Source organism: Ambystoma mexicanum, chromosome 6q, assembly GCF_040938575.1.
Source record: "Ambystoma mexicanum isolate Mex_15411 chromosome 6q, UKY_AmexF1_1, whole genome shotgun sequence".
Taxonomy (NCBI): Eukaryota; Metazoa; Chordata; class Amphibia; order Caudata; family Ambystomatidae; genus Ambystoma; species Ambystoma mexicanum.
Genome location: NC_090937.1, coordinates 447,989,364 through 448,012,744, shown reverse-complemented (window position 1 = coordinate 448,012,744; position 23,381 = coordinate 447,989,364). Strand labels below are relative to the sequence as shown.

Sequence of the window (23,381 nt, the reverse complement as noted above, 5' to 3'; positions counted from 1 at the left end):
TCACGAGGGAGACTGACCAAGAACAACCCTAGCAGAACCTCTGGCACAAGATAGGGCAGTCAATGTATTTACACTAGTAATAAAATAAGTACAGTCTTACAAGAATACTAGACATATCTGTATATACATTGTGACTTGTGCTCCATAATGCTCACTATTAATCATCCAGATCGCAGATTGTTAGGATAGTTTTTCTGAAGTCCAACTAAGGGCTTCATAAAACCATACATACGAGACAGAAGATAAGCTCCACTCTTAGCATAAGGCTGTACCACCTGAGAATGTTGGTAGCATGGACAGAGCAGCCTGGCTTATTTTAGGAGGGAGAGAGGGCTGTAGCTTGGTACTAAAATTGTAGCACACATAGTCCAAAGAAACAATGAAACGCTAAGTATTGTAAAAATAAATTGTTTATTTAAATGCAAGTAGGCCCAAATATTGGGGAAATAAGCCCTATAACATAACATAACATATAAACAATTATTAAACAAAACCACTCAATACTTAAGGGATACAACCCAAAGTATAACCTTATTAAGAATAGCAATCAGCAGTTCAAGGTGAGTCAAAACTACAACACATTCAGAATGTAATCAGCTATTCTTGGGCAGTAAAACCAGATTATATATACTTTTTTAATACAGTCAGCAGACCCCGTCAGTCATGCAAGTGACACTCAGTTATGAAATCACATAGTAAACCAACCCTATTACAAGTATACTCCTTGCAACCTTACTTTTTAGAATTCAGTTCAAAGTTAGTAAAACAACTCATGCGTTCTGGAGTGGCCTCAAGCTACACAATGATAAGGAACAAGTTACTTACCTGTAACTGTTGTTCTCCAGCATGGGTCTGGCATGGATTCACATGCTCATGAATATTCCCCGTCGTCAGGCTGGGAATCCTCGGTAAAGAAAAAACCAGTATCAGTTTCGTTTCTGATCTGTCTTTCGTAGTAATAACCAATCACTGGTCTCTGCGTCATACTGACCACAGCCAATGACTGCCCTCTACGTAAGCACCGCCTCTGGCAGCCATCTTCAGATTTGGAAGCACGTGAAGTGGCAGTATGACCAAGTGAAGAGCCGCAGAGGGGTAGGCGGGAGGGTTCGCATGTGAATCCATGCCAGACCCATGCTGGAGAACAACAGTTACAGGTAAGTAACTTGTTCCTTCTCCAGCATGGGGTCTGGCATGGATTCACATGCTCATGAATAAAGAATACATAGCAGTACACACATGCACAACCACGGGAGGTGGCAAAGGCTCAACATTAAGCATTACATCAAACTCAACATTAAGCATCTTACCTCCTCACCAGGCTCACCTCAGGCGAACAGGTTGCGCAGCACTGCTTGGCCGACCCTGGACTCCTCCCTGGAATCCCGATCGACGCAGTAGAATTTCGTGAAGGTGTGCGTCGACCTCCACGTAGCAGCCCTGCATATGTCCAGCAGGGGCACACCAGAAAGGAACGCCGTGGTAGCTGCGATCGCTCTGGTGGAATGGGCTCTCGGACGGCCAGGCAGCGGTCGGTTTGCCAACCGATGACAGTACATGATAAAGCCGGAGAGCCATCTGGAAATGGAAGCCTTCGAGAGAGCCTTCCCCTGATTGACAGGTCCAAAATTCACAAAGAGTTGTGACGTCTTCCGAAAACACTTTGTGCGGTCCACGTAGAACTTCAGCGCTCTAGCCACAACCAGCGAATGCAAAGTCCAATCAGCCGGCGACGAAGGCGACGGGAAGAACACAGGCAACACCAAGGGTTCGTTGAGATGAAAGTCCGACGGTACCTTGGGCATGAAGGAGGGGTGCGTCCTGAGCACTACCCTTGTGTCGTGAAAAGTCAAATACGGGGCCTTGCAGGAAAGGGCCTGGATCTCTCCCACCCGTCGTGCGGAGGTGATGGCCACAAGAAACGCTGTTTTCCACGACAGAAACTTCAACGGGGCCGAGTGCAGAGGCTCGAACGGAGGTCCCATGAGCTTGGTCAGCACCACGTTGAGCTCCCACGCCGGGGCCGGCGCCTTCACCGGCGGGAACGATCTGAACAGTCCCTTCATGAACTCTTTCACCAGACGATGAGACCAAAAGGTGTATCGGGAGATCGCAACAAGATGAATCTTGATGGACGAGTGTGCCAGTCCAGCTTTGGCCAGCGTCAGCAGGTACGACAGTACCTGGGGAGCCGTAATCCGTAGAGGGTTAATCTTCTGTGCACCAGACAGAGAACCTCTTCCATTTGTGTCCGTAGCATTTAAGAGTCGAGGACGCCCTGGCCTTTGCAAGAACCTCTCTGGAGTCGGCCGGTATGTCGTATCCTCCAAACTCTAGCTCTGCAGGAGCCAGGCCTGCAAGTTCAGCGATTTCGGGTCGTGGTGGAGGATGGCGCCTCCTTCCCTGGAGAGTAGATCCGCGTCCACCGGCAGCTTGATTGGCAGTCCAGAAGGTCCGGGAACCATATCTGCCTCGGCCACGCAGGTGCGACGAGGATCATCCTGCACCGTGACCTCTTGAGCTGGTTGACGAGCCGGATTAGCAGTGGCAAAGGAGGGAACGCGGAGAGGAACAGGCCCTCCCAGGGGAACGAGAAAGCATCGCCCATGCTCCTCGCCTGGGGAAACCTGCTGGCGAACCTCCGGCACTTGGAGTTCGTCGCCGTCGCGAACAGGTCGATCTGGGGTGTGGCCCATCGTCGGAAGAGGCGATCCACTAGATCCTGCCGTAGTTCCCCACTCGTGGCACGAGCGCAGCTCCCTGCTGAGTGAGTCGCGATGGTGTTTTTTTATCCCTGCCAGATGAAACGGCACCAGAAACATCCTTTGGGCGGCGGCCCAATGCCACAGGTCCTGCGCCTCCTTGGACAGTGCTGGGGACCTGGTTCCGCCCTGTTTCCTGATGTAAAACATGGTGGTGGTGTTGTCGGTGAAGATCCTCACCACCTTGCCCTTGAGGGACGGAAGGAAAGACCTGAGGGCCCAGAACACTGCACGGAGCTCCAGGACGTTGATATGGAGGGACTTCTCCGTCGGGAGCCAGAGGCCTCTCGCGTGCAGATTTTCGGTGTGCGCTCCCCACCCTTCCAGGGAGGCATCCGTAGTCACTGTCTCCTGGTGGTCTGGGGTCTGAAAGTCGATGCCCGCCGTCAGATGCGCGCGGTTGCCCCACCACCGGACCGCTCGGCGGAAACTCTCGTCGAGTGTGATCCTCTCCTCGAAGCCGCCCGTCGTTTGGATCCAGCGCGCGTCCAGGAACTCCTGCAACGGGCGCATGCGGAGCCTGCACATGGGAATGAGGTAGATGCAAGAAGACATCCTTCCGAGGAGGGACTTGATGGACCTCACCTTGGCCGCGTCGGAAACCAACATCCGCTTTACCTTGCCCAGGATGGACCTGGTCCTTTCCTCCGACGGGGAGGCCAGAAGGGACACTGTGTCGAGCTTCGCTCCCAGAAACAGTGTGTTTTGTGCGGGTACCAGGTGGGACTTGGCGTAGTTCACGGAGAATCCGAGGTCCGTGAGAAGTTGGACGGTCCTTGCCGTGTGCTCCACGGCGAGCTCCCTCGTCTTGGCTCGGATGAGCCAGTCGTCCAGGTAGGGGTAGACGTGGATCCCCTCGCGGCGCAGCTGCGCCGCCACCGGTGCAAGGCACTTGGTGAATACCCTGGGTGCCGACCGTAGTCCGAAGGGGAGGGCTTTGAACTGGTAGTGACGCCCTTGGAACACAAACCTGAGGAATTTTCGGTGCCCCTTTAGGATGGGAATATGGAAGTAAGCATCCTCCAAATCCAACGACGACAGGAAGTCTCCTTCCTCCAGCTGCCCCAGGACGTGCTGGAGGGTGACCACCCGGAACTTCTGCGCCTTGATGAACTTGTTCAGACGTCGCAGGTCTAGGATGGGGCGCCATCCTCCCGTCTTCTTCTTCACGAGGAAGTATCTCGAGTAAACTCCGGAGCCCCGAAGCCTCTTTGGGACGAGTTCGATGGCGCCCTTCCTGAGCATCGCCTTTACCTCCAGGAGAAGCTGAGGGACGTGAAGCTCTTTCCTGGCCACGGGGGGGACGCGCAGGCATCTTCTTTGAAACTCGAGCGCGTGGCCCCGGGCCAAGGCGTCCAGCACCCAACGGTCGGTGGAGATGGACTCCCACACGCTGACTAAGCTCGCCAGCCGGCCTCCCACCGGGGTGCTTCGGTGGGGGCCCGACCCCACGGCCGGTTCAATCCTGTTTCGACGAGGCTTTGCCGCCTTGACCTCCTTGGCGACGACGGCGGGGTCCGCCAGACTTGCCTCGTCCTCTGTAGGCCTCCTGAGACGACGAGCGGGCCTCTTGACGGTAGGTGGAGAAACCGCCGCCGGAACCTTTGGAGGCGCCCTTGCCTCCGCTGCTCCGAAAGGGCGTCCGTCGTTGCTGCAGAACCCCAAGGGCCCGGGCCGTCTCAGTGTCCGCTTTAATGGCCTGAAGGGAATCGTCCACTGTTTTCCCAAACAGGTTGTTCCCATCGAACGGCATGTCCAGGACTCTGGTCTGTACGTCTTGACGGAAGTCCGTAGCCTTGAGCCATCCACGCCGCCTAAGGCACACGCCGTTGCCCAACTGGCGAAACCCAGTGTCGGCGATGTCCGTCGCAATAGTGATGGCGTGGTCCGACGCCACCTCGCCTTCCTGTAGGATCTCCAGGGCATCCGCCCTCTTGTCGTCCGGTAGGAAGTCCAGCAGGGGAGCCAGTTTGTACCATAGCTCCCTGTCGTAGCGGGCCACGATAGCCAAGGCGTTGGCCGCTTTAATCGTCGTCGCTGCAGACGAGATGACCCTGCGTCCCATAGCGTCCAATTTCTTTCCCTCGCCGTCCGGTGGGGAAGTCGATGTGGAGGCCGCACCCCCCCCCCCGCTTTCTTCCTGGCCGCCGCGGAGACGAGGGAGTCCGGGGTAGGCTGCGCCCGGAGGCACAGTGGGGCCGCGTCCGGGACCCGGTACTTCTTCTCGTACCGGTCTCTTCTAGCTGGCGTCGTGGAAGGGTTCTTGAGGAGGGCGAGGCCCTCATCCCAAATGTCGTCCAGTAGAGGCACCGCGAGGACCGTCTTCCTCTTGGCCTCGCGCCGTTGATAAAGGAATCCTTCCTTTTTCTTCTCCTCAGGGCAGAGTTGGAAAAGCTCGGATGCCCTGGCGATCATGGAGTGGAACGATCCAATCTCGTTGGGCGGAGAAGTCCTGGTGGGAGGTGACGACGGTATATCCTCGTCATATACCTCGTCGTCCGTACCCGTCGCTGCCGTGTCAGTCCCCGTATCATCCCCTCGGGTGGACGGGGAGGAGGACTGGACGGGGCGAGACGGCTGAAAAGGAGGTGGAGGGTGAATCCTTTTCTTGGGCGGGGGAGCACCAGAAGGTCCCGGTTCAGGACCCCCCCCGACGGGAGAGGTTCCTCCGTCGGCAACGGTAGTCTCGTCCTTATCTCTGAACATAAGGACTGTATAGCCAACAAAATGGCCGCCGAGTTGTCTTGCGGCGCTGGCAGAGGGGAATCCGACGGGCGATCAGGGGCCCCGTCGGCACCCTCGACGATGTCGTCGTCACCTGCGTCGGGATCCATCCCGACGGGCCGGTCTTCTTCCACGCCAAGGCGTGGCTTAAGACCTCAATCAGCTCTTCCTCCGAGGTTGAGGCCGAATCTACGACGACGCCCTGCCCCCCCCTTTTTCTTCCCAGCCGGGGATTTCACGGGGGTCCTATCGATGGGCACAAAAGAGGACTCCCTCCGAGGTGGCAGGGAGACTGAGCCCCGAGGTCGCCACCACTGGTGTAGCCTCCACAGGCTGAGCCAGGGCCGCCGCGACAGTATCGATAGAGGGCTTGGCCGGATGGATTAAGGCCTTCACCACCTTAGGTGCGCTCACCGCCTTATCCTTGAGGGGGGGGACACTGCCTCGCTCCCCTCCGATGGGGCCTTCGAGCTCGACCGGGGCCTCTCCAGGAGCTTCGCCGGGTGCTCGCCCTTCCTCTTACCCGACCCAGAGCGTTGGCTCGTGGCTGAAGGTGCCGGGGAGGGTGCGCCCTGCCTGGCGCCCGTAGAGCCCGACAGTTCGGCGCTCCCGGTGCCAGCGGACTCGCGGTGCTTGGCCTTGTGTTGGACAGCCCGTCGCCGGGGCGTCCTCAAAGGTCTTAGAAGACCGCTCGGATTTCTTCCTCTTCTTCTCGCCTGACGGGTTCTTCCCTTCCAGCCAGTTGGCGAGACGTTGATGGCGGTCCTTCATGGTCCGCTCCGACATATTGCCGCAAAACGCACAGTCCTTCTCCACGTGCGTCTTGTCCTCATGTAAGCAGTAGAGACAAAAGGAGTGCTCGTCCTCAAAGACGTTCTGCAGCTGGCATCCAGGGCAGACCCTGAACAGCTTTCCGGGCGTCAAGCTTCCCTTCTCCTGGGCCATGTCCGGGCCTGAGAAGCTTCTGGAGTCCTCCAAAGCGTAGCTCGACGAAATCTTCACCCTTGAGGGGCGCAGACGAATCCGACACGGGTCCCCGTTGAGGCTCTTTTGACTGAAAAAACGAAGTTTTTGAGCAAAAAACGTGAAAAAAATAGCACTAACGCTCGAGAGCAATAGCACGAGGATCCCAACACATGAACGTGCGGTAAAAATCTGAAGATGGCTGCCAGAGGCGGTGCTTAGGTAGAGTGCAGTCATTGGCTGTGGTCAGTATGACGCAGAGACCAGTGATTGGTTATTACTACGAAAGACAGATCAGAAACGAAACTGATACTGATTTTTTCTTTACCGAGGATTCCCAGCCTGACGACGGGGAATATTCATGAGCATGTGAATCCATGCCAGACCCCATGCTGGAGAAGTATTAACACTCAATAACTATTTTAGAATGCACTAAGCAAATCAGGGAAGGCAAACCCCAATTACGCTTTAAGAAGGACACAATGTATTTCAAGGTGAAATGTTATCTTTGCTGGAGTATAATATCTGAGAAAGGGTCTTTCGATATACCAAACACCCCACCCCCCTCATAGTTATTATTATCTAAGCGTAATACTGGGTGCACACTTAAATTCATAGCACCACACAGTTATTTATAAATTGAAAACACCCACAAGTTGGTTCTCACCTTGGGACTAAATGGCAGACTTCACGGCACGCACTGCACACTACCCCTTTGTCATACCCAGTCATGCTCAATGACGTAGCACAAAATTTGGCAGCTCCCCTCCAAGCCATGCTGCGGGCTGCCTCCCATCCCAAGGCTCCTTAAATCACAGGGCACACCACACCCCAGGGCCGGACCACCACCTGTGCGGAATGTCCATGATGATTATGCCGCTGCAGGGGCATGCACTACTGCAAGTGAAAGAAGTAAATATGTTTATCAATCAAAGCTTAAATCTTTAACTTAACAGAGAGAAGGGGGCGGTGCCTGGTCCACAAATATACCAGCCAACAGTGGTGACTGGTGAGTTTTTTTTGGAGTGTGTAAATGTTTGTCACAAGTATGTGATTGCGACTGAGCATCCCGAACTAACGAAAATGGGTTGGGGTTCAAGGGTATTCTTCTCCCTCCCCATAGGGAATGTTTTGAATAATGGGAGAAAATGGTGCACTACAAACACTTTCTGGGACAATTTGGGTAAAAGGCCAACAATCTGTTTTGTAGGGTGTAGGGTAAATCATGAAAAAAAGTCCAAAGATGCAAGTCATCAAAAGTGCACAGGGCATTTCCCAATGCATTATAATGCCGGCCCCTGCAATGTATGCCAGTATAAAAAACATTTCTAAGCTGGCTGTGCCCATACATTTCCATGCAGGCTCCATCAAGATATGCTAGTATTCCCCATCTAAGACCATACTTATGTTTGCTTCAAGACATTTTTCTATAGTATAATTACTGGCACTGGGCACAAAAGTAGCTCTGCCAATATATGCCAGTACTCCTATGTTAATACATATTCCCGTTGGTTTAGCCATTAAAAGTGGCATGTCACAATAGAAAAACCTGTCCAAACGGGTGCCAATGTAAGCCAGTCTAGACCCAGAAGAACCCTCATCTTGCTTGATTCATCATAGATGCTCAGTTAATAAAATGTCATGCTAAAGTGAAGAATATACAGCCCGCTATGCCAAAACATCAGTCTAGCGAGGTACACTACTTATCATGCTTGCTTTTATAAATATGCCAAGTAATAAATGTCATGCAACAGTAAGCAATGGCTACAATAACTTCACCAAAATGCCAGTCTAGCCAGGGAATGGCACAAATCAACTTGCCTTTGCCCAAAAATACCAGTAAAACATGCAAAGTCAAAGGATGTGGCAAAAAAATGCTCCAGTAATCCCAAGTCTCCCAGGGCCTTACATACACATGCATCCCCTTTCACCCAACGGCCCCTCTCCCATACATCTCCTCTTGCACTCACTCGCAGTGAATTCACCCACCAAACCCCACCCAGAACATTCAAACACACACTACAACATGTATGCTCATTCACCCACACCTCATCTTGCATGCATTCATTGCATTCTCTAAACGGGCACAGATCCAATCACCCACCGACCCAGAACATTCAAAAACACACGTCACATCACTTCTCAGTCACCCACCATTCACATACATACACCTGACATACACCTGAAAAACACATGATATTACAAAAGAAAACCCCTACTGAGTGCCTCCCCGGGCCAGCCTCCACCACGATGGGAGAGGACTGGGCCGGGGACTGACCAGACCTGGTGCGGCGTATCCCCCGGGCCGCGGGGGGGGGGGGTGCTACACCAGGAGCACCCATTTTTGTTCTAAAGTCGGGATCGAAAGGGAGTGCCAGGGGTTGCAACAGTGGTCCCCACGGGTCGCAGTTGCGACTTCCAAATGACATCCCTGCTTATAGCTAGTTATACCCAGTTTACTTTTAAGAAGTGTATAATACAATTTCTACGGTAAGAACTTTATGAAACTATTTTAGAATAGCAATAATGCAATTCAGGGAAGCGCAACCCAGGTTTACAAGTTTAGAAGAGCAGCAGCTATTCAAGGTGAGCAAGACCTATATACTTTTAAGAGAGGCTATCAGCAACCCAAAGACAAGTTTTCACTCGGACTGTTTTAGAACTGTATGAAACAAACCAGGGAAAGCAACATCCAATGATACACTTTAAGAATGACACTCGCGTATTCAAGGCAGGTAAAACCCTGTTGGTAAGCTTTTGCACTCGTTCAGTCAAGCAATGATAAAACAGCACCAACACTAACAACATTCAAAGTAAATATACTTTTTAGAGGGCACAATGCAGCTCAAAGTGAAGTAAGGACACTTAGTTATTTCTTATAGTTAGCACACTCATTCTTTAAGCAAGTAAGTACTTTTACACAGTAGACAGAAGCCTATTTTCCATCCAGTTCTTACCTAGCCTGTTGTATAAGTTTTCTCAGGTACAGAGGAGGGACCCTAGTGGTCTAGGTGCCAGCTGTAGGCAGGTTGAGATAGATTTCAGGCGCAGGAAAGTCAAAGTTCCATAGGAGATAATCTTCAACAAGTAAGTATTTACTTTTAGATGTAAAGAGTTCAGGGACTTCTGCGAAGGCTCCCTATATTGGTTCCAACATTGGGCCTGGGCAAGTGGTATGGGCAAACTCCCAAACCCCCGAATCACCCACTCAACTCTGCATCACAGGATGCACAGCAGACTTACGGTAGGTATTACCCAAGCCCACAGTACCTTAGGAGAAAAGAAGAGCTTCGGAGTCGATGCCTTCAGAATGCAGCAGCACTGGACCCGGGCCCTGGATTCTTGGTCTGGAGACGAAAGAACTGGACTCTGGATGGGAACTTGAAGTAGCAGTCGTCAGATGAGGCTTCTAGCAAAGATTTCTTCATGGACTCTCACAGCTCCATGGATTTGGTACCTTTTTACAGCAGCCAGATAAAGAACGAATATCGCTGGTTGCATTCTCTTCACTCTCCTTCCTGTTGTCCCCCCCAGATCGATTGGAAGAAAGGGTTATATCAGGCTCTGGTTACACAGCAGGCTCTCTGGTAGCTGGAAATTGCTACATGCATCTTGTCTTCATTTTCCTCTTTGGTTTCAGCTCCAGTGGTTGAATTGTCAGCAGCTTCCAGGTTCGGAGTATTTATTAGGAACTACAGCACAACTTCAGCAATCTCTCCCCGCAGTTTACAGAAAGAGGCGGTTTGGCTGTCCAATCAGGACAGCCAGCCCCTCCCAACCCCACTGGGAGTTAAGACAAAGGGCTGTAGAGTTTTGGACACCTCCCTGGGGTCCCGCCTTCTCAGACACTCTGTAGCCTGGGTGGGGTACAAAGGATTCCTGCCAAAGGCAAAACATCCACTGAGGTTGCTCCCACCTAGAATGGGAAGGGAAGACCTCAGAAACAACAAGCACACGAGAAGTGGCAAAAAAAGAAGGAGCCCACCATTTTTGAAAAATGGTGGCCCTTCTGTGCATTAGAGGCTAATTTAACAGTCTGCGAGTAATGATGATTTTATAAATGTCATAAAAGCAGTTACACTGCCACCAGCCATTCAAGTAAACTTGCAATTTAACAGGTAAGTAAGAAACGGGATAGATTGTATCCCCCCCAGCAATCCACATAAAGTGGGGTGTGCTGGCTCACTTATACAAAATGTAAATGGGATGGATGAAAATCGCTCTTTACCACTTGAGAACAATAGCTTACCCAAGTACATGAAAGAGAAATTAACAGGGGGCCCGAAGGGGCAACCCAGCCTGAGCCCAAACATTGTAGGAAACTATAACTTCAACCATACACTATGGAGAGACATAAAAATGTCACCAATAAAAAATAAATAAAATAAATAAATAAAAAGAGTAAAAGGCTAGGTGGCAGGGTAAAGACATTCCCACTCACCTAAGGACAAGGTAAAATAATGACCAAGTCCAAGTAAAACGTTCTGGGGTTGACACAGGTCAAGAATATTTATCACAAATATGAAAATCGTACCTAACAAAGATAGTAGTAGGGGTTATCAATCACTAGGGACCACCTTGGGATTTAGGGAAGTGTCGGCTAGGGTGGCGGGCAACCCGGAGAAGGCAAGAGCGAGGGATGACTTAGCTAGACCCATTTAAGTTTTTTAATAAGAACCCTTGAACTGTTTTGGGGAGTTGGTGTGTTCTTGAGATCATCTGAGACGAGAGAAATGCTGAACAACATCCTCTGGAAACATATCCAACAGTCAGGCATGGTTGTAGGTCAGCAATAAGAGTTTCCAAGGCGGGTATGGTGCATATGTTCTGGTCAGGCCCGGTTATTGAGCGATTCTGGAGCGAATTGGCACAAAAGTTAACAGAGAAAGGGGTCAAGATTATGGTGGACACAGTGTGGGCCTGTTTGTTGGGGGGGGGGGTCCCTAGATCGCAGAAACTTAGTAATGTGAGTAAACTGAAAGATCTGGCATCTGTGCTTGCAAAGAGGAGAATTGCTATGGGGTGGAGGACATGCCACAGACCGCGAGAAGAAGTGTGGTTTAAGGACTTGCAGAAATGGGCGGATGCAGAAACCATGGTTTGGCAAGAAGCGAACAGCGCTGGGGGGGGGGGAGAGGAGGAGACAGAGACCCTGATGGCCTGGAAATTATTAATAGCAGAGTTGTTTGGATCAATACAGGACCCGGCAGAACCCATGGAAGGAGAGACCCTACCACAAGATGCAGGAATAGGATGTGGGAAGTAATAGGCTCGGAATGGGGGTGGGATAGGGGGAGCAGTGATCAGAATTTAACAATGTATAATTAGACTGTTGACATATGCACTGCATGTTTGGATTGTATTGTTTGAAGAAACTAATAAAATTGTTTTTAAAAAAAAAACCATAAGAGTTTGCCATTTTCCAAATTCCCTAAAAATTGGCAACATTTCTAATTTTCATTTCAAACAACTTGTTTTTTTCTCTCAAGTGATGTTTTTTATACTTTGAGAAATCACCACAGTAGTAATGTCTGAGCATCTAGGCTTTTCCATTTGTGCAAGAAAGCTCTGCTACTTACCTTTCTACTTTACGCTTCCCTAGGTCCCAAAAGTGTTTTAAATGGCAAAACTGGGAGAAAAAAACCCACTCATTTAAAAATGCCAATTGTAACTGTTAGGTAGATTTTCCATTAATATGCCTAATCTTCACCTGTGGGACCCCTAGCACTTTTTTCTTTGTGTTTTTTTGTCTATGCTCCTGGGTGAGTGGGAACCTTTTCCCCCTTTGCCAAGCCTTCAGAGTGTCTGCTGAGGACAGGAAGCAGGGGAGGATCTCGTAGCTCTGCTTGTCTTTGTTTTCTGGCATGCCTGCCTGGAACCAGTTCCAACTGGGAGGCTGGTTGTCATGAAAGGACAGCCACCCCCAAAGTTTGAATATAGCATGAATGCTGATTGGCTGGATAAGAGGCTGGATTCCCAGTGCACAGACAGTCGACCACTGGAACCACATCCGAAGAGGAAGAAAAGAGGTCTGCAGCTACTTCCAGCGACCAGAGATGGCTGCAGAGTGACTGCTGCTGTGCTGATCCTTTTTTCTATGTGACAGAGGAGCTCCGAAGAGGACTCCTTCCTTTGGGCTGGTGGCAACCATCAGCCTTGAGACAACCCGCAATGTAAGCCATCCCATGTTGACCTGCATCCTTCCTGGGCGGCAAATCGCCAATACCCTGGGACCTGCGACCATTGGATCGAATCCTCCCAAAACTTTGGTGGACTCCTTCCAGCCCTCCAGAGGCAACATTTAAGTCCCCTCACCAGAGTGCTGGACCGAGAAAGCAAAGCAAATCGACCGGGCAGTAAGCAATCTTCATCTGGTGTTTTGAAAAGGGTGACAAAATCAAAGAGCAGAGAGAAGCTATGACGAATCCTTTGCTGGGAGTCTTTCCACTCGACCTCTGCTGCAGAATTAATTCCAGTGTCCCTTCTTTTGTCAGAAGACAAAGCATGCAGTGACCGGGTCCTGTATCTGATGCATCATGAGGGTGTCCGTCTGCATCATCATCTTCACTTCTGAGGTACTGTGAGACTCGAGGTAATACTTACCCATAGACGTTCTGACAGTCTTATGTTGCCAAGGTGGTAATTTGTGTGTTTGGGTTGTCGCCCAGGCCAAATGCTGGTGTGCATTCAGGGAGCCATCTACAAAGTCCCTGAAATCCTTTTTACCTACAAAAAGCTTTGTACTTCATAATAATATATATTGCGTTTCAAGATAGCAAACTAGCACTACCAATTCAAGGTGCTGCCCTTCGGAATAGCCTCGGCCCCAAGGGTATTCACCAAGGTACTGGCGGTGGTGGCAGCGCACTTGCGCAGGGAGGCAATCCCAGTGTACCCTTACTTGGACGACTAGCTCATAACAGGGGAATCGCCTCCGATTTGCAGACAAAACATTCAGACAACAATCAACCTTCTCTTTCAATTGGGCTTCTCGATCAACAAGAAAAAAAAAATCAAGCCTGGTGCCCAGCACCTCCAAACGGTTCTTAGCAGCTATTCTAAACACAGAGGAAGGGTTAGTCTTTCCCTCAGAGGAGAGAGTAAAGAACTTGTTACTGCAAATACCACACTATCAGGCCGGCCGCCAGATAAGGGTACGCAAATCAATGCGCTTAATAGGCATGATGGCTTCTTGCATTTACCTGGTTCCCCATGCGCACCTGCGCATGCGTCCCATACAAGAGTGGTTGACGAAACACTGGTCTCAGGCAAGCGGTCAGTGGGACGATCTAGCGGTCGTTGCTGGTGGACAACAGAGAATCTGACCAAGGAGAAACCCTTCTACGATCCACAGATACAAGCAGTGGTCACAACGGATGCTTCACTAGCGGGGTGGGGTGGGGGGTGCACTACCTTCACCACACAGCTCAGGGTCTGTGGTCTCGCTCTACGGCTCAGAAGCACATCAACGTGCTAGAACTTCTAGCAGTGTTCAAAGCCCTCCAAGCATTCGAACCCCATTTAACAAGTCTGTCGGTACAGATCCTAATAGACAGCACCACAGCAATGTTTTATATGAACAAACAAGGGGGGGGGATGCTCTCCAAATCTATCCAGACTTGCACAGAAAATCTGGAGATGGGCACTCGGATGGAAAATGTTCCTGGCATCTCAACATGTTTCAGGGGAACTCAATGCTCTAGCAGACTCTCTGAGCAGATACCCGCTACCAGAAGAAAACGAGTGGCGTCTATACGAAGAGGTTGTAGAAAACCTCTTCTCCCCGTGGGGTTTTCCTATTATAGACCTATTCGCCACAAGTGAAAACCGTCAATGCCCAGACTTCGCGCCCAAGTTCCCCCAATCAGGCGCCAACGGGAACGCCCTATGGATGAGTTGGTCAGGGATGTTTGCCTACGCTTTTCCACCAACCCCTCTGATGAGGAAAGTGGTGAACAAGATCCACACGGAACCGATGACGCTCATCCTAGTTGCTCCTATGTGGGCGAGACAACCATGGTATCCACACCTACGCAAACTGGCGGTGTGCGGCCCCCATCAAGCTCCCGTGCCGATACAACCTACTCTCCCAGCACGAGGGGCTAACAGTGCATCCTCAGCCCAACTCAATGAACTTGGCAGCATGGCTCCTGAAGTTAGAGTTCGGACATCTCAATTTACCCCAGAGATGTATGTATATCTTGAAAGAATCAAGAAAACCTAACACAAGGCACTGTTACTATGACAAATGGAAACGATTAATTATTTGGTGCCAGAATAAGCAAATCAACCCAGTTGATTGTGCTCCTTCTAATGTCACCTATATGCTCCACCTATTGGATGCAGGTTTAGTGTTTAACTCACTTAAAGTGCACCTGGCAGCTTTATGAGCCTACACCACTTCCCATAACAAAGTGTCATGGTGGAAAGTGCCAGTTGTCAAAGCATTTATGGAAGGGGTAAAGACTCCACCCTCCAATTTCTAACCCACCACCAGGTTGGGACCTTAATGTGGTACTTACTAAGCTCATGGGGCCCCTTTGAGCCCTTGCACAAATCTAGTCTCAAACATTTGACTTATAAGATTGCCTTCTTAGTAGCCATCACTTCCATAAGAAGGGTCAGTGAAATCCAAGCTCTGTCAGTGCAAGATTCTTTCTTTACTATACATAAGGACAAACTAGTTTTACGGCCTCACCCTAGGTTTTCACCTAAATTCATTTCTAAATTCCATGTTAACCAGTCTATTGAGCTACCGGCTTTCTTCAAGAACCCAAAAGCTCTGCTGAGGTAAAACTCCACACACTAGATGTGAAGAGGGCGGTCCTCTACTACGTAGACAAGAGCAAACCACTAAGAAAAACAGATCAGCCGCGTGTCTCTATCGCGCCAGGCAGAGAAGGAGATTGCATCTCTAAAACGCCATCTCAAGGTGGATAGTCAGATGTATCGAACTGTGATATTCCCTTTCAAATAAGACACTGCCTTTTACGCCCAGGGCCCACTCCACAAGAGGTACTGGAGCCACGCTGGCTTTCATTGCAAATGTTCCTTTAGACAGTATTTGCAAAGCAGCTACATGGAGCTCTATACATACTTTCACTCAGCACTACTGCATTGACACCCATTCCAAGACAGATACACAAGTGGGACAAGTGGTTCTAAGACACTTACACTTATTCGCTCATGAACCTTCTCACGTCCCACCTCCTTCTTCCACTGCTCGCTAATCTATGCACAGCATGTGATGTAAGCAGATTCCACAAGCCTCTGAAGGGATACATTACTCACCGTAATCATATTTCTGATGCTTGTATCTGCTTAGATTCACATGCGACCCACACTTCCTCCACTCGGAGAGAAGCGCATGGATGCTTATGAGCTTGTCTGATAAGTATCTGCTTGGATATAGCTGTACTCGCGCTACACCTCATACTACCTCATGTCAGAAAAAATGCAAACTGAGGGACATCGACGCGTGAGGGATCATGGGTACAGTGGACGTCACACTAGGGCTAGTATTACTGGCATGCCCTGTCGACGTCCCTTTTTGAGTTTCGAAAACAACTAATATCTGTAATACTCTTCCACTAGATGGCGGGCTAGTAATGTGTGCTGGAAAACATTGGTATATGAAAATAGGCATCTTTCATATCCAGTGTTGCCATGTAATCCCCCTTTTTTAGAAGCGGGATTACTTCTTGTAGTGTGGTCATGCAGAACTTTTGTGGCTAGACATACTTGTTTGTAGGCCTTAAATCTAATACAGGGCGCATTGTTAGATCTTTTTTGGGCACAAGGAAGTAAGTTGAATATATAGCCCCGTTTACCTGGTTGGCCGGGACCACTTGTATATCGTCATTTAATACGAGCGCCGTCATTTCCGCTAGAAGAATCCGTTGATGTTCTTCTGAGTGTACCTTTTGTCTCGGGGGGTGATCGCGAGGTTTTTGAAAAAGTTCTGCACAGTAGCCCCTTGCTACCGTTGACAGCACCCATCTGTCTGAGGTAATACCCTCCCATGCATGGGTGAAGTTGGAAATTCGTCCTCCTACTGGAGATGCATAGGAGGGTACTTGGAGCAGAATGTCACTTGCTCTGAGGTGGCGTGCCACCTCGAACTTGGCCTCTGTCCCGAGTACCACGACCTCTTTGTTGTCCTCGTGGGTAGCCCTGAAAGGATTGTCCTTGGTTGGTGCTATAGGAACCCTGACCCTGGTTGTATCCAGATCCCCTCTGGGAATTCTGTCCCCGAAAGCGGCAAAGATTGCTGTTGCCCCTCTGCCCCGGGGGTTTGTTCGTGAGCTGGCCTAAAGACTTAAGGGTTTCGTATTCGTCTTTAGCAGTTTTTAGTGCTTCTTCTACCGTCTTGCCAAAGAGCACATCTTTTTCCACCGACATATTAATTAAGGTGGCCTGTGTTTCTGGCCTGAAGCCTGATTGGCGAAGCCATGCGTGTCTTTTAATGATAGTACCCTCTGCGATGATTCTACCTGCATTGCCTGCTGCGTCAAAGTTTGACTTTAGGAGACAAGTAGACACCGCTCTACCATCTGCTGCCACCTGGGCTAATTGGGACTTAAGTGGCTCAGGTGCAGAAGAAATGAATGCTGAAACCTCATCCCACTTGTGGCAGTTGAAACTTGCCAGAAGTGTAGCGTTATTTGCGATGCGAGTCTGCTAGGCTGCAGAAGAGGCTACTTTCCTGCCCATTGGGTAAATCATTTTTCTCTCCTTGTCCGGAGGAGCCTCGGAGAAAGCAAGGGGAGTGCCTGCTCTTTTCCGTGCGGTGGTAAGCACCAGAGTCCGGTTTTAACTGGCCTCTTATGTAGAGAGGGTCAGATGGTGCAGGTCTGAAAATGTTTTCAACACGCAGTTTAACGGCCCCTGTGAGGTTGGGTGCCTCCAAAGAAGGTTGGCTTCTGCGTTGTACAGACTTTAATATTGGAATAAATTGGCTTACTGTTTTTTTATCTCCCAACAATTGCTCTGCAAAGTCTGTCTTCTACCACCTCCTGGGCATCTATGCAGAAGTGTTGTGCCGCTTTAGTTAGAACTTCGTTGAGTCTGGGTTGGTTGTCTATAGGGGAGTCTACTACTGGAGGATCCTGATTAATGGGTGAATCCAAGGAGTAAATGTTGGCCTCCTGGTCTGGGTCTTAATCGTCCCCATCATAGAATTCGTCTAAGTCCTCATCCATAAATTGAGGATCAGATGCATCAATAAAGAAAACATCCTCCTGTTGTTCTTCTGGATGGATTTCAGGGTCATACAGATCTAAAACTCTGCCCCGAGTTGGGACATCAGTACGAACCATCTTAGAAGAGGGTTGAGACACAAGGGGTCTGGAGCTCGAAGGGGCTGAGGTGGGTGGGGTGGTCTGAAGGCTTAAAAGCTGTTCAGGGTGCTTAGTTCGCAATGAAGGACATCCTACGCATAACCCTGTTGATGTCCTCTGCGGACCAATCTTTCGAGCTTGGAATGACAATCTCGGGCTCGGAGTGGGGAAGGCCCATGTCTTCATTAGTGGATGGGATAGGCTTAGGCCTAGGGTCTTTAGGTCTCCCCTTGGATTTGTCTTCTGAATGGGAGGCTTTATGTGTCTTATGGTGTTTGTCCCCACCCTGGGTCCCAGAGCACAGTGAAACTGACTTTTTGGGGCCGGACATCTTACTAGCTGAAGAACGTCGAATTTCGTGTGTGGGGGCTGAGGTTTCATCTGCGGACGAATGACCCTCGGATGTTGTTTTTCGCGAGGCACCCTTGTCTTTCGACATCTTACCGTCTTTTGACGTTTTACAATCTTTCAACACCTTTGTCTTGTCATGCAGCGATCTGGATCGAGATTGCCCAGAGAACAGGGATTCAGTTGACCGTTCACGGGGTGCCGAGCATTGCCGAGTACTTGATAAATTTGTCGAGTGTCGACTGGGGGTTGTGTGTTTTGTGGTGTGTGTAGTTGGAGCACTACCACCGCCGGGTGTAGTCCCCACCACATGGCCACCAGCCTGTCCTATGCGGTCGGGGGCTTGCGCTTGGGTAGCGACCGCTACTCCGGTGCCCTCGCCGTCCGAAAATGCAGCGTCGCTGCAATCGCTGAAGGCTCCCTCCACCTCCATGGCCTCGAGTTGACTGGCGTGGTGGGCCCAGCGCTTAGTGGAACGGTCTTTCAACGTCTTAGGCTTGAAGAGCCTACAGGCTCGACAAGACGTCTCGACATGATCTCCTGAGAGACACAAGTTGCAAACGAGAGGTTTGTCTACCCAGGGGAATTTACGGTTGCACTTAGGGCAAAACATAAATGGGGTATTCTCCATAATACTGGGTAAAGGTGATGGCAGGTGGGCGAACAAAATGTAGGAAGGGGAGAGTATGCATTCTACAAATGGCCCAACAATGGCCTCCCCCCCCCTCTCCCTACTGTCTGGGGACCAAGGCCCGGGGCGGCCTTCCAAGGCCGTTCGGTCCGTCGCAATGATTGACGGTAGTCTTCTTTCTGATTCTTTGGTGTGGTATTATGAAGTCGATGAAAGGATAGAAAGGGAAACTCTCTTAATTAACAAAATCAATGGCAAATTCGCAGAAAGGAACGGCGCTATACGCGTCAGTCTAGCATGGCGGAAAGAAACAATCTGAGGGACCTCGATGCGTGAGGGATCATGGGTACAGTGGTCGTCACACTAGGGATAGTATTACTGGCACGCCCTGTCGACGTCCCTTTTCGAGTTTCAAAAACAACAACTGTAATACTCCGCAGCTTCCACTAGATGGCGGGCTATGCACAGTATGTGATCCAAGCAGATTCCACAAGCCTCAGAAATATATATATAAAAACATAAACCATTATTTAGTGTGTTTCTTTGGACCATATGTATGCTACAAGTTCTCTGTACCTTCCTAGAGCACTCTCTCCCTCCTAAAATAAGCCAGACTTCTCTGCCATAGCTACCATTACCTCGAGTAGTACAGGCCTATACTAGAAGTTAGAGTTCTTTAAAACAAAGTAGATAGAGTCTTCTAAAGACCTAAATAGATGTACTTTAGAAAAACTCCATTACATGATCCAAGGCTTGTTAGGGAAGTTTTCCTAATGTCCACTCGAGGGAAGTCTTAATAAAACAATCCCTTGGCATACAGGTCCCCAACTCTTAGTAGAAGTCTGTACTACCCAAAAGATCTTGGCAGAATGGCAGAGCAGCCAAGCTTATAGGAGGAAGATGTGAGCTGTAGGTAAGCACACTGAACCCAGTAAATACAACAGTCCAAAGAAACCCCTTACACAGTAAATGTTATATTAAAAATATGCACGTATTCTTATTTACATAAAGAAAGTAAATAAATACTGATTTCACTAACCAACACACAAGAACTCAATCATTTTCAGAGGCGATTACTTCAATAGTAGTTGCTCACGGTTACAATTGTTACAGAGTTTGACACGAATGACAGTTCTACCATATTATCGGTACTAGAACACACTTACATAGGTTTACAGTTAAACGGTAATTGTACTTAGCAGAACCACAGCAGATAAAGCCTTGAGAACAGAAATAGGTTGGTTATACACACAGAAGCAAATCTTAATGGTATAATGACACTTTACAGAGCTTTTAATGCTTTTAAAGTCCAATCTCCAACTATAAGAAAAGTTGTTGTAGGAGTGGAACCAAAGTCTTATGAAGCAGCAGAATAAGCAAAGTTCCTCAGGATACTTTCAGTCACTAGAAAAAGATGCTACGCAGTACAATACAACTTAGGAAGACCCTGCGAAGGACTCCCTAAAGGACACAAGCTGACGAGCCTGGACCAGAGGTGTGGGAGGACACCCAAACACCTATTCACGGACTCCCGTCACACCGGAGCGACTCTTTGGCTTAAGGTTTTAGCCCCACAGTTCCTTATCTTAGAAGAAGTAAATTTAGCTGGATTCTCTCCTGTGCAGCACCAACGGACCCAGTCTCCAGATTCCTCGGTCTGCTGACAAGCGGATGGACACTGAAGGCGATGTCATAGCAGCTGTCACGAGAGAGGACCCGCAGCAAGGATTTCTTCAGTCTCTTGTTTCAGTCTGCGGTTGTGGTGCCTATTTATCAGCTACAAACAAAAGACGGTTAGGGCCAGGTCGATCTTCTTCGATTCTGAAGTGCTGCACTCTGGTGAGGAGACTTAGACGAGTGGGATTGTGCCTCTGGAGCTCAGCAAAGTTCTGGGCAGATTTGTCCATGCCAAGACGTTTCACTGCAAATGGGTTGGAGGTCTCCTGGCATTCGTAGTCTGCAGCTCTGTAAAGTCACAGCACCTCGGGAGATGGCTCAATTTGTAGTTCGTATTGAGCCTAGTTGGTCTCAGCAGCCAAACAGGAAGGAGGAGTCCTCTTCGGAGCTCCTCTATTGAACAGAAAACAGGGTCAGGACAAAAGTGGTCTATTCACAGTTACTAGAAGCGTCCGAGTGGCGTCTCTGGTAGTCTTAAGCTTTGGTTCTCCTGTTCCAGTGGTTGCCTTGCGTTCTGCCTCAGGAACCTCACCTTTTATTCACTTTTCCCCACTCACTCCTCTTCAAACTCACTCAGCATTTTACAGAAAGGGGCGGTTGGCTGTCCAAACAGGACAGCCAGCCCTCCCAGTGGGAACTGGTTACATTCATACATGCTAGCAGACAAAGAGCAGGGGACTATTAAACTACTCATCTGCTTCCTGTCCTCACAGACACACTAAAGCCTGGGCAGGGACACCCACGAGTTCCTGCCAAAGGCAAAACACATTCAGACCTCCCTCTACCAGAATGGTAGAAGGGCTAACAAAGGACAACCATGATAGAAATGGCAAAAAAAAGAAAGGAGCCACCAGGTTAGCACATACGTGACGATATTGTGCATAACCGAGACTGAATACAGTCTGCGGTAGAAAATAGCACACCGTTGTTAGGACACATCCATTGCCACCAGCCATAATTACATGGCTGTCTATGTGGCTAAAAAGTCACAGGAGCAGAGAGAACGGGGGTACTAAGTATCCCCTTAGCACTCCACAGAGGGTGGTGTGCTAATCTCTCAAAGGATAACGTTTTAGGAGGGACAGTATCCATCTATCCTCAAGAACAGTAGTTTTCAAGGATAGTGAAAGAATCTCAAAGGAGGACCCAAGGGGTCCCCAGCAACACTGCACATCGGGTGCTGTGTGCTGAAAATGTTAAACACATATGCCTTAAAAGAGAGATGGAGGAAAGCAGACTCCATAGAAAAGGTAAAACACAGAACAGAGTTCCAAATGTCTGAGTCCATAAGAATGACTAGGGGTGGGTGGGGGCAGGGGGTGGGGGGTTCACTCCTCATTCATGATAGAAAGGAAAAGGTCCAGATGTCCAGCAAAACGAGCTGGGGTTCTCACTAGGAGAGGGGATTGAGCATAACACTGATAGATCTCCCTAACAAGGCCCATTTGCGAGCAAAGCCCTGGGCCAGCCCTCTTGAAGTTCTTGCGGCCAACTAGGAACTTTATTGGGAAAGCTAGAGGGCATGTGAGACAGACTCCTCATGGCCTGAACCAGGGCTCGTCTTTGAGTTAAACTACATAATCCAGCCTCGTCTAACCTTCTCAATCTGTGCTGCAGTTACCTTATTACCTTATCTTGTAAATAGAGGGCAGCATGCAGATCTTAGGTCCAAACAGGGGTGTAGCATCTGCTTTCCATCTTACATTTCCAGGTCGCCCTTGCACAATGTTCTCGAAAATGCACATTTCATGACCACAATTAGCACTATGAAGAAATTCTTAGAAAGGCAGGTCCTCAGCCCGATGGTGCGCAAGTGTTTACAAGATAACTGCTTCCCTCCACCTCAGTATTCCAAAAACACCTTTAGACATTAAATGCCACAGAGTCCGTCATACCCTTTCTTGCAGAAGTTCCAACACTTGCTGTATGGAGTCATTAACTTCACAAGACTCTGTCTTCAGCACCAATTCAGGGGCTTCTGGCTTTTCATAACCAGAGTCAATACCCGTAAAACCTGTGGAAGAGGAAAAAAAGAAACTAACTTTTGTGGCTCAAAATCGCAGTATCTTTGCCAGTATCTTAACAAGAATTGGGAGTGATAGTGGCAGTGTCGACTACTTAACTGGCATTCTGCTGCACAGGTTGAGATGACCAACCCTGATAATGGTGCAGCTTTTGCAATCCACTGCACGGGACCAAGACCAAAGTCATAGCTGCAACAAGTGATGACTGTATGAAGAATGTAGATCAGGAAGGATGCCAACCCATCAACCATTTTTCCCATACATTTCAGTGCATACACTGAAAGCAGTGCTTCAAAGAGGACGGCCGAGAAGATTCAGTACCTGCTGTACAGCAAGCTCAAGAAGAACGCTGGTACACAAATAGCAAGGAGCAAGATTACAAACGTAATGAAAACCTACACAGGACAAAAGGACCCACAGCATTTGTTGGTTGAGCCTGTGACTGCTCCCTCCACCGACACCCCACTGCCCCCCCAGTCCTCAGACCTCGATTTCTTTTCCTCCAACACAAAAAAATGAAAAGGGGACCCATCATTACACTGCATTTGACCACCTGCATGATCACATGACACTGCACCCGGGAGAACCAGATCTCTTCAGACAGCTATGCCTGGGGCTTTTGCCTACTTTAGAGGAGAGATGTCGTTCCCAGCAAGCAATAGTCCTTCAATTTCTGCAGGACTTGTAAAATACGTTCATGAAAAGGTCTTGGGTGATGGAAAATATGCAATTCAAATGGCTAGGATGAACCGATTTGAAGTCTTTGCACCACCTTGCATGATGCATGGCTGCCTCAGGATCTTTCAATGTTCTGTGCTCAGTCCTGGGTGAAAAAACAGACATACGGAAAAAGATAAAATAGGTGGATATAGGACAGCAGGGAGGGGAGAGCAAGAGAGACAATGGAAGATGA

At 49.3% G+C, this 23,381-nt stretch overlaps 1 protein-coding gene across 1 annotated transcript in view; it reads right to left on the bottom strand.

Moving 5' to 3' along the window:
- LOC138516098 (bifunctional 3'-phosphoadenosine 5'-phosphosulfate synthase 1) overlaps positions 1–23,381 on the bottom strand; it is a 507,726-nt gene that overhangs the window by 344,308 nt on the left and 140,037 nt on the right. Inside the window, exon 5 of the mRNA XM_069630925.1 lies at positions 22,340–22,458. Within this exon, the coding sequence (XP_069487026.1) occupies positions 22,340–22,458 (119 nt within the window). The remainder of the gene's footprint in view (positions 1–22,339; positions 22,459–23,381) is intronic.